The sequence below is a fragment of the Salarias fasciatus genome, chromosome 18 (assembly GCF_902148845.1).
Source record: "Salarias fasciatus chromosome 18, fSalaFa1.1, whole genome shotgun sequence".
Taxonomy (NCBI): domain Eukaryota; kingdom Metazoa; phylum Chordata; class Actinopteri; order Blenniiformes; family Blenniidae; genus Salarias; species Salarias fasciatus.
The window spans coordinates 19597976-19610227 of NC_043762.1; the positions used below are offsets into that span (position 1 = coordinate 19597976).

General features: G+C 42.6%; 1 protein-coding gene across 1 annotated transcript; it reads right to left on the reverse strand.

Moving 5' to 3' along the window:
* Positions 1 to 2462: 2462 nt before the first annotated feature.
* LOC115406071 (protein lifeguard 3-like) lies at positions 2463 to 10755 on the reverse strand. Its single transcript, XM_030115965.1, is given in 13 exon segments — positions 2463 to 3966; positions 4864 to 4917; positions 5012 to 5107; positions 5182 to 5269; positions 5356 to 5393; positions 6147 to 6186; positions 6309 to 6359; positions 6460 to 6513; positions 6592 to 6656; positions 7583 to 7650; positions 7759 to 7811; positions 7813 to 8074; positions 10568 to 10755. Coding segments are annotated over 12 exon segments (1014 nt in total). The 5' UTR covers positions 8070 to 8074; positions 10568 to 10755; the 3' UTR covers positions 2463 to 3816.
* Between the last annotated feature and the right edge of the window lie 1497 nt (positions 10756 to 12252).

The window sequence follows — 12252 nt, forward strand, 5'->3', positions numbered from 1 at the left end:
CTCTCCTGCAGACCGACAGCTGACGTTCACAGTTGTTCCGTTGTATGCATAGATACCAGAAACATAATGGAAGCTATGGGAGACAGCATTTAGAGTTTCTTGACTGTAAAAAGAAAAAAAATTGTGACTCTTCAAAATAAATGTAAATATGTTGCTCTGTTCCCTGCAGATGTTTTGGAGGCCTTTCTTGATTGTGTAACTGCTGTTTTTCACACCGGTATAATAAAAGTTGCTGTTGTAAGGGATTTTGAATAAGTAAGAGTTAAAATAAAGTGTTGGTTAAAATGTATCGTCTTGGTTTCTGATGCTGTTTTTTCATTAAAAAAAAAAGTTTTGGATTGAAGAGAAAGTTGTGTTGCGCAGTTTAAATCCAGCAGGAGGCGGAAGAGCAAACCAATCTGCGCATGCGCGGTTCCTGTTACCCAACCAACATGGCGGCGCCCTGTCTGACAGCTATTAGGACAGCGCTGAAAGGTAATATAACATTTTGACTTCTTAAAATTAGCGTCAACAAATACACCCATACTCAAACTGGTTCGTTAACGCCGTCCAACCGGTCGCGGTGGTTGTCGCGGATTAATTTGCGCTTTTGAGGTTGTAAGTTCTTACAGTAGCAGGTGTGTTTTCTTTTCTTCGTTTAAGTTAGCATGACTTCCTCTGCAGGAGAGACGTGTGTGTGTGTGTGAAACCTGTGGTTTGTGTCCCACAGGCGTGCACCTTGTCCCCGGCCGGTGGTTCCTCACGCAGAGCGGTCCCAGCCCCGCTCTGTGTCACCGGGTTCGGCTTCATGTGTCCCCCGCCGCCCCGATGTGCAGCAGCAGCTCCAGGACGGAGACCCGGAGCTCCGCAGGAGGCCAGAAGAAGGAGCAGGAGGAGGAGCAAGACGAGGAGGGACCAGAGTACATCCCCAGGAGGAAAGCCAAGAACCCCATGATGAAGATCGGATATGCCTGGTCAGTCTGCACTTTTTTTCCCCGAACTTATTAATGCACAAAGTTCTTATAAAGACCTAACAGCAGACGACTACAAAGCCTTTAGTCATGTTTTATTACCAGAATATTTAGAACTGAGCATTCCTGTGAATAACAACTCTTGTATAATCACCGTTGAGCTGCTTCACATCTGTGCTGCAAGGATTCAGTCATTCAATCACCTTCTGGCACCTGTGAACAGGTATTCCAGTCCAGGGTGATTCAACAGCTTTCCACAGTCTCTCTGCATTTCTTGGCATTTTGCTTTAGAAACAGCATTTTCTCGTTTTCTCTTGGACAATGCTCCAGTGTGGACTGGGCACTGAATAACTTTCATTTTGTTGGTCTGTGACCAAGATGCTGCGGCTCGCTGGTGTGTTTGAGGTGGTTGTCTTGTTGAAACACCCATTTCAAGGGCATTTTGTGTATACAAATGGATTCATAATCTGTGGTATGAAAAATAGGCCAGACTCCATAGTAAGAGAAACATCCCATTATCATGATGCTTCCGCCACCATACCTCACTGTCTTTAGTGTGCCGTCTGTTGAATTCAGTCTTCGGATATTGTCTGAAAACTATGTCCTTTGGCTAGTTGATCTATTGAAATGTCAGTCTTCTGTTTTCTTCAACGTCTCTCTGGTTTTGCTTTCCATTTTAAACTGTTGCAGGTTACATTCTAGCCAAGCAGTAATTTCCTGCACCTCTCAATAGATCTCCCTTCTCCAAACAATCTTTTAACCATATGACCTTTTCACAGAATGAATGACCGACCTCTGCAATTGACCTCCACACTGCTGCTCTGTTGAACACTTAAATTTTTCAAATAATCATTCAGTTATTCAGACTCAGGAGTAAGCACATCACAGTGCAGCTGGTTCTGCTCACGTTCGTTCGGAAATGGAAAAGTTGAATGGGATAATCTAGCAGTTCTTGTGATCTTGTAGGTAAAACTGTCTTCTTACAGGTTAGATCTTTTAGAAGAGTAATACTAATCATCAATCAAATTCAGCTGCTTGTGTCAAACCTCTCCCTTCATACTATTAACCATGGAATATGTTTTTCCGTTCTCCCCTCACTGGCCAGGATGATCGGCCTTCCTACAGGGATAATCGGATTTCTACTGGCCAAGAGACAAGTCGACAAAAACCGACTGAAGCAGCTAAAGATCAGGCAAAGGATGCGACGATCGAACGAAGGACAGTATGAAGGGAGTCGCTATCGCCACCACGCAGACGACGTCAAACTGGAGCGATAGCATCGACTGCAGCTTGAGGACTAATTCAAACACAAATGTCAGCTTAATGGAACGGATGTATGAATATTTAAACACAGTGATCACGACACCTGCATTCAATCACATCCAAACTCACAAAGAAAAAAAATCTTTATTCATATGAAAAGACAGACTTTTCTTCAGCATTGATATGTATATTTACAACCCCTAAATCTACACAACAGTCTACCTGTGAATGACATTCAAAATTTTTGCCTTTTTTTTTTTTTTTCAGTAAAGCTTTTGCGTGTAACTTTGGCTCGGGTCTGGCTTTGTGGTCAATGGAGTTCAGAGAACCAGCTGCAGAGATCATCTCAACACTGTCTCATCACTGCTGCAACGCCGTGCCTTTCACGATTCCAGCAATTTTACATATTGGCACCGCCTGAGCCGCCCTGCTGCCACGCCCCATTTGACCCAAATGCGACTGTAACTGAGCACTTTATACAGGAACACGTGTAACGATACCGATTATAACCCCGTATTGAAGAGTAAAAAGTCTTCTGAGAAACATTGTCATGGAGAAAGGCACTGCAGTGAATATAAAGCTTTAAAGGTCATTTCGCAAAGCTACACCTGGACTCAAGATTCCAGATCAAGGTTTCCGTTAAAGGGACCGAGCTGTGCTTCAGTGAGTATCAACAAAATGTCAACATCAGAAGTGCCTTTGGGCAGGCAAATCTCACCATATATACTGATTTGAGGAAATATGTTTCCATGCAAAGCAATCGAAATGCAGCAAGAGGAATATGAATGCCGCTCAAATAGTGTCTCTACATATTTTATATTATTTAACTATGAAGATGAAGGTACAATATGTAAGAGTTTTTCTTCAAAACAGCCAAACAAGGACTGAAATCAACAATTCTAAAGCTACCCAGCCACTTCAGTTATCCCGTCTCATAATGCGACCCCGCAACAAGAGGGGAAAAGGTCTCTGAAGTAACGAGTGAACTAAATTCAGGCTTAAAGCAACATTTCGTTGTTTTTATCTCATATTACAGATTTTGGTGTTCCAACTCAAGAGTCGAGGAGAGCTGGATCTACGGTGAGGGTGAACCTGGACAGGTTGCTAGTCCAAAACTAGACATTCACACCATCAGCTTTCACAACTACGCACAAGTTTAGAGTCACACCAATTCGCTTCAGATGTATGTTTTTGATCACGGAAAGGTCCAAACTCGAGTTAAACCGAATAAATGTACACTGAGCGAGAGCGCTAACAGCGATCCCACTGTGCAGCCTGGTCAACCCTTCAAAAAAAAAAAAAATCAACCACCTTTAACAAGTGATCGAACAAGGTGTGAAAATTTCTTACACATTGTACCTCTAAAGGACAAATAGACAGCCATAGATATAAGAAGAAAAGTGCATTTTTGTGCATAGGTTTGACCTACATGGTAACAAAATATCAAATTCAGCCCTTACAAGTTTTCCCTGGAGTGTTTGGTGATTTTATAAACAGACGTTCATTTGTATTGGCGAATCAGAAGGTTTGTAAAAAGCTTGGAATGGTTTTGTTGCTCGATTCTTTTGGGGACCGAGCTGGTCCAACCCGTACTCCCGCGGACTTATTTTGTGGAAGCGCCGATTATTTGCAGCAGGAAAAGGAAGATCTGGATGATGTCGGTGTAAATGGAGAGCGCAGCAAACACGTACTCCTCCGGACTGATGGAGTACTTCCTGTTTCCGATCAGCAGCTGGGTGTGATACGCCAGAAACTACAAAGACACAAAGACGGCGTTAAATCAGAGAGCGCTGAAAACTTGAAAAGTTAAAGAGAAATGTTAAGAGTGGGCCGAAATATGTAAAGAAAAGCATGTTGGACAGGTGTGAAGTTTATTCAACAGCAAAACTCTGAAAGATGTTTATCTACTTGACTAAATACACATTTTACTGAGAGCCTATAAAATGTTTTAAGCTGTCAAAACAGCACCAGGAAGTCCTACAATGAGCACTTCTGAAGGGCTTGTTCTGTCCTATGTTTTGCACCTCACTTTTTTTTTTTTTTTGTAAATAGGGATAGGGATCTGTTTTTTAAACATGTTAAAATCTCATTTTCAGTGGACCAAAATAACATCAATTGCATCCGGGCTTGTTTTAACCTGACCAACTCTTACAAGTGTAAACATGATCTAAATTAAGAAAAGCTCCAGCACCGCCTTTTTCTGAAACCCAGCTTCTTTTTTTTCCATCCAAAATCTGTAGCAACATTTATGTGATGTGAAGTCCAATTTAATGTGATCCAGTACAGTTTTCAATTTAACATATGAGAAATACTACATTACACTGCTGTGGTTTAGTTAAATGAGCTGGAGGAGATGGGGATGTGTCAGGACTCTGTGAAGAAGAGAGCAGCAGTCCATAGCAAACACAAACCGGGTTTGGATCATTTTCACGCCAGGAATCAAAATCTGCTGCAGCGGACTGACTGAGAATGAGCAAGAGAGAAAAACGTTCTCCCTCATTACCGGAAACATCAGGCTTAACAGGCGTACAGAAATTTGAGTAAATTTGATTGAGCTATCTTAGAGTGGTTGTGAAGTGCAGCCAAGTTAGGATGAGAAGAACCATTGTTTTCCCAAACTTTCAGATCAGCATTACAGTGAGACACTCACCAGAGTGAAGACGATGGCGCCTAAAGCTGCGTAGAGCATGTGAAGCCATGGGATCTACAACAACAACAAGCAGCCGTTAGGAACAAAAAGAAAACCCGGACATCGGTCGGGAAACATTGATTTGTCATTCGCATCAGTTCAAACTCACGTATTTGAAGGACAGCACAATGATTGTGATGATGCCCGTCACAAACATGACGATCCCGAGGACGCAGAAAAGCCCGCGGCACTTGGTGAAATCGACCTGGAGGGAAAACCGCCGGCAGTTACAGGTTACAGCGCGTGGCCGAGTGAACGCGCTGGCGTGAGGACACCTACCTTCGTCTGGAAGCAGAAGACGGTGACGGCGATGCAGACGACGGCAGTGATCCCCAGAGCCAGAAACACGGCTTTTGTGTCATAATAACTGGAACCACAAGATACTCTCAGTTAGCACTGAAGAAAGCCTCTTTATGCTGGTTTGTGTCCTGGCAGCAAATTTCTTGGTTATACCTTGATACGGATCCTGTCATGTAGGACAAAGCCAGAGTCTGCAAAAGAAGAAAAAAAAAAAAAAAAGACAAAATAATATTAGAAACACATTTTACTTTCAAACAGAAGGAATTCGTCTTTCCACATTGAAATAACATCTTTCCTCAAGTATTTAGATTTTTATTTTGATTGATTAATGTTCAGAAGACCGAAGTGGCGGGGTTTCAGCTTAACGTCACGACAGCAAGCAGACGACTGATAGTTTAGTGGTCGACTTGTTAAAGTGATGATAGACAGTGCAGACGTCTGTCGGCACGCAGTTATTAAAGGCTTAGAACTCTAACCAAACGTTCCTATACTTTGTATTTGAGGAGGTTGTTGAGGGCTGAAACTTTATTTTAACTTATTTCTATACTTATATTGTATTACCAGTAACATCCAAACTAGGAACAGTGTGTTGCATGTGACTTCAGTAAATAAACACCGAATACTTCCATTGAAGTATTTCTATGTAGATCTCATCGAGCCGCTCAGAGAAAGCCAGAGATCCTCCAGAATGTTTGCACTAAGTGACTCAAAATTTCTCTCTTGAGACGTGAAGCGTGACCTCTTTCACTGTTGAAGGCTATTCACATATTAAAATAAACAAATAAAACAGTGTGTTTGAGCAGGGCCTGAATCAAGTGTGGAACTCACTGCTTCGCTATGGGATCAATGTTAAAACTTCCAAAACAAAGAAACTGTAGATGAAGATCCCCGGTCGAACATGTTTGTGCCCTGAGATCAACTGATCTGGAAGTCTTTCAACTTACGAAGATGAACAGCAGAATGACGTTCCACGGAAACTTCCTCCTACACACACACACACACAAATTCAAGATTTAATTTCTATTAAAAAAGAAAACACACATTTTTTTTCCTCATTATTATTTTCTTTTTGCGTTTTTGAGAAAGCCAAGCAGCTGCTCACTCACCGGGGACCTTTACAGCAGACCAGCACCAGATGGGTGACGAAGTACACTCCGCTGGAAGAGCAACGAGCGAACGTTACAGCAGAGACTCCGCAGAGATTCACTGCCGCCATTTCGTAAAAATATTTCACTTCCACAAAGTCACAACACTTACTAGGATGCCCAGTACACAGCCTGGTTTCTCTGCACAAAGCTTCTAACAGGCTGGCTGTAAGAAACAGACGCAGGGTTAAAAGACGCACAGACACACACACTCACTCACGCGACAACACGCACACACACTTACACAAATGTGAACACGGCCACGATGGCGGTGGTGACGAGGAGCTGGGACGCCAAAATCAAATAAACCTGAAAAGCACGCACACACTGATATTAGAATTACAGTAATAATAATCATAATAAATAAATAACAACACAAAACAGCTTAGTTTATCTTTCATTTCATGATTTTGTATAAGACCTGAGTGGATACATTTAAAGTTCCTATTTATGTATAAGTGTGTAAATGTAATTGCATAATAGGATATGTAAAATGATGTTAAATTCATCAAAGCTCGCTGGAGCCATGAGTCAGAGGGCTGGAGTCCAAACAACTAATAGTTTGCAGATGAGGGTTTGCTTGCTTTGGGTTAATATATTTTAATAGCACTTTAAACAATATGAGACAAACCATCAACAACAATAAAACGGCCACAGCCGGATGTCGGATGGTTTGTACATTCATCTGTTCATATTCAGACAGCAATTTTCCATAATGACTAATTAGAACTAATATGATACAAAAAGCACAGAGGAAGACGCCCAGAGTCGCAGCTAAACGCCGGAACAGATTACTGCAGCTTTGAGTCTGCTCAAAGGCTCCTCAAACCTGCCCCAGGATCGTCTAAAACCCACTTTAAACCAAGAAAAACCAATAAATCTGAGCTTTTTCCAGCAATTATAAAATTCCACACATTTTTTTTTCTCTTTTTTATTTCATTTGTCTCATTATTAGGCTTCTATTATACAAGCTGGTGAAATAACTGATCATTTTCACTCATATAAATGTGGATATTTGTGTAAAAATCAAAAAAGATTTTGGCAAGTAGCAATGATTAAACTTCTTCCAACAGGTAAAGTACTGAAAACCCTGACACTGGGAGGATGTATTTTTCTAAAACACAAACAGGAAATTCAACCTTCTCTGATGCACTTTTATCACTTGTGTCATATTTGAACTTCTGCATTTTAAGTATTGTTAAAAAAGCCAGTTGAGTGTGCTCTGTGAACTTCACCTTTCTGATGAAGGCGTGTCGGATGCTCAGGTCGTCCCAGCCGCTGCCCGCCGCTGCGAACTCATCACCTGCGTGGAATAAACAGAGACCTGATCACAGAGCAGCAGCGGCCGTCTGGAGGGCTCAAACACAAGAGACGCATCGCTTGAAGTTTAAGAAGGTCCTGAACTGCTTACCGGAGTGCAGCACGTCTGAGGGGATGGTGGGCGGGATGATCGGGGGCATGGGGCGGGGCGGGGTAGCCCGCCCTCGGCTGCCCGCCGGGCTGAGGCTGCCCCGGGTAAGGGCCCGGAGGATAGCCCCCCGGCTGGCCCGGGTACAGGGGGGCATTGGGACCAGCGGGGTAGGGGGCGGCGGGCTGGCCCGGCTGCGGGCCGCCGTAGGAGGGGAAGCCGTACGCCGGGGGCTGAGGGTAGCCCCCACCCTGAGGCCCGTACAGCGGGCCGTGGGAGTCGTCGTACCCTGGAGGGTAGTCCGACCTCGACATGACCACTGTGTGGAGAGAAGCAGGGGAAAACACTTTCAGCTCACATTTTTATGAACAAAACCTGGAGAATATTGACTTTTCCACATTGACAGTTCAAATAATTATCTGTTTTTCAATGTTATCAGATTTAAACCCAAAGTTCTGAAACAGATGCATGTTCAAACAACCTTATATTTTAAAATTCTATATATAATACATCAATTTGCCCAAAGACCATTAAATACATAGCTGTTAGAAGATACAGGAAAAAAAACAATTTTTTGAGTGAACTGGTGAATATTAGGTCCACATGTCTGATTTAGATGATTTACAGTCACAGCTGTGAGACTTCAAACAAGCTCAGAAGTTCAATATCGGCTCAACAACATGAAGAATATAGAGGATGTTAGCACAGGTGAGCATTTAGCCTTTACCTGATAATCAGTTTATCTTTATAAATTATCAACTGAACTTGTCTTGAGTTGAAACTTTAGTGTTTGAGTTATTGTGACACTCTTCACTTCGCAGTTACAACCACACAACTGAAATTTTTCCAACTTTGGGGTTGAAATGCAACATCTACTTTCTGTGTTTTAGACTCAACAATACATCTTCTGTTAACGTTAGAACAGTTTAGACATTTAGAGTTGGAGTGTATCACAGATTTGTGTTATTTTCAGAAAATGTTGGCATAAAAGAGCCTGAAACAGAGAGAAAATTCTTAATGTGCTATAACTGTGCTCTCCAGAATCTCTGTATAAAGAAATTCAGATCATGCAATATCAAATACATAAAGACTCCTTCGGGTAAATAGAAACAGACAAAGGTTTTGGGCGTATGTGTAATCCTGCTGTGGGTGTGTGAATGAGTGAACTGAACACACACAGACACACACAAAGTTTTGCATAAGACACCATATTAATATACTCAAACTACATATCAACGAGCAGATCTGTGTGTGTGTGTGTGTGTGTGTGTGTGGTGTGTTGTGTGTGTGTGTGTGTGTGTGTGTGTGTGTGTGTGTGTTTTCTTTTCAATGTTTGCTCAGTTATTTTGAAAGCAGCAGAGCTCTTTTCTCAGTGGGACTTTAGGGGAATACACGCACAGTGAAGGAATTCAAGCACTGGCTCCACCTCCAACTGCCATTACATCAGACACCGAGCTCCAAGCAACAGGACCGAAAACAATCTGTGGAAAATGTGATCGGCACATCTCCAGTCCAGCAGTCCCAGTTCAAGAAGGAGCCGGTCACCGTTCAGACACAGAAAACGTTAAGCAGGGCTTCAGGGTCGAGCGTGCCTCAGAAAGTGGCGGAGTCACTGTGACTGGTGCACAGCAGAAACACAAGACTTCCCACATGTGCTTATCATGAGTGTTTATCTCACCAGAGACACGACAGTAAGTCACTGCGGTTTTGTAACAGATGGACTGAAATGACACTGTAAAAAGTTTGCTTACCTCCGTTTGATCTAATAAATACTACAGTAATTCAAATACTTCCTCACATAAGTCTTACAGTCAGGTGCTGTGCTCTCTATTTATACTGTTATCTGATAACATTAAAAAAAGCATCAGGTTTTTATTCACTTGATAATATCTGAGGCTGCCACTGATAAAAATAAGCCAGAACATGTCTTTTCTTCCTGATCGACGTTCTGAGTTTTCACACTCCTTCTTGCTGACACCTGACATTTTGCAGCGTGCACGCTGACTGACCACTAAACCATTATTAAAAAGAAGAAGCCACACTTTCAGGAAGGGATGCTGTTGATTGTCTCTGTGATATTCTGCTGAATGCAGTAAGAGACATTAATAAAGACTACATCTGAAGTCTTGCCTCTACAAACTATCACAACTTCTGGACTTGGCGAATCTACCTTTTTGACTGTTTTCTGATACTTTTTGTTTCTCTTACGTGAAAATATTACACCTTAATATTTACCAAATCTTGCCAGTCCCTCTTAGTAGTATACAGCATCACATAAATATTTACAACTTAAAAATCTGGTTCTTGTGGAGGCTCACCTCCATCTCAATGAATGAAGCAGGTGAGATTGGTTCATCTTCTATCCAAAACCAGTAGAAAAGAGAGCATGTCTCTGGTACTGGGACTTCTCACTGGAAGGAAGCCCATTCTGGTTGCTGTCAACAGTTGAGCTTTTCCTGGTTGCACTAGTCAAAATGTCTGCCCTATAAACACACTGCTTCCACTGAGAGCAGAGGCTGGAAACCTGCAGTTACAGGCTCAAGTTCCAAACTGCATTTCGTAGGAAATCTCTCTGTGCACGTCCACTGTGCAATAATTGCCACTGTCAAAGTAAGTCACATATGTTGGCTTGTTTTTAATCATGACTTTCAGAGACTTTTTTTTTGTTCCAAACTGTAAAATAAATTAAAGAAACATGGCAGAGCATTTTGAAAGGGCGCACAGACTCCGGCCTGTTTCCAACAAAAGGCCTTTCAGGTGAGAGGCGGGCGGAAAACACGAAACGCGACCCGTGAGAGCCGACAGCACTCACCGGTTCAGCAGACCTCCACCCGGTCCTCCACCCGGTCCGGTCCGTTCACACCGAGCTCACGCGGATCCTAACAGCAGCTCACGAGCGGCTGTGTGTGAGTGGTGTGTGTGAGAGAGCAGGTTGTGGGGAACTTTTTTTTTTCCCAGAGCAGCGCTTCGCAGATGTGAAGCAGCAGTCAAATGCAGCTGAAAGACGCCTTTCCTGGAAACAGGCAGCGCAGGGTGGAGTCCGCAGGAATCTGTCACACACGCGCACGCCCAGCCTCCACCCGCGAGCTGACTCACTACAGCAGGCCGACACGCCTCGAGCTCATAAAGGAGCATTACAGCTGCAGAGTGCTCCTCACATCTACATTTAGCCGCTTTTTCCCCTCCATCCTCCCAGCAGCAGGGCGGGAGGGGAGACACCGGGAGCCCCCCCCCGTCAGAGACTGGTGTATTTCTCATTCTTCATTTTGCACAGCGCATTGTTTCCATAGCTCTGTGGCTCCTTGGTACACACGTGATCGTATCAGTTGTGCAAAACAAAAACCACACCATTTTCACACTGTCATTTATTACACCGTGCCACATTATTTCAGTTTTTTCCAGAGTGAAAAACGTGCTCTCAAGCAAACTCCAAGACCAAAAGTGTATTTTTGTGTGTATACACCCCGTTAAAAATACAGATACAAGCGGCATATACACATTTGTTTACCATCACTTCCAGCAAAATAGGTGATTCTGCCAAGAAACAAATGGAGTTTCCATAGTGTGGGCTTTGTACTGATACTCCAGTGTGGTTATTTCTCACTTTCTTGAGAAACTGGTGACTTTGAAATTCCTTGTATGTGTGACTGTGTGGGTCTGTCTCTTAGTTTGTCCTGTGATGGACTGACTGCCAGTCCAGGGTGTTCCTGCCTTCACCCACAGGGATTGGCTCCAGCACCCTGCAGCCCTGGGTTACACAAATCAGCATACAAGACGGGTGTATGAATGATTTTTACAATGTTATTTTGTGACAGCTACAGGAAGCCACTGCAGACAGACATTGTGATCATTTCAGTAGTATTTAGAGTGTTTTTATTGATACAATTCCAAAAGGCTCAAATGACTTGTGCAAAATTGAACTATGCAAACAGAGAGAGAAAAAAGTGCTTACTCCTGTGATTATTTTGTTTTGCAGGAGTATAATGGAAACTGTCTGACCTACTCATTGTCTTCTGTTATGCTTTGTAAAGTACACAGCTATCCATGTTCATTAGCTCTGACAAACTTAAAACGACAGCCGCACATCCGCTAAGATGATTATGTTACCCTTCCCAACATTTAAAACATTGTTTGTATTGAGCCGTCCTCATTCAGAACTAAACAGAAAACTGGTTTTAGTAGATTTCATTCACAAATAAAGAAGATGTACAAATAAATTGATAACACATTCATCTTTTCAATTTCACAACAATTTTGAAGGGACAGTAATGCAGTAAAGTGTGAGGTGTTTTGACATAAATTGAATTTCTCTGTATTAAAATAAAAAGACTTTGCTTTAGATTATTCACGCTTTAGTTTTAACAAATCAGCAACAATCCTATTCAACCACATAATGAACAGACATGTAAAGCGGGAATTTGAACCACTTGCGGTGCTGGTGTCTGTCGGCTCAGATAAATTTGAGGACGACTTTCTTTGTTAGAGTGTATTTGGGCT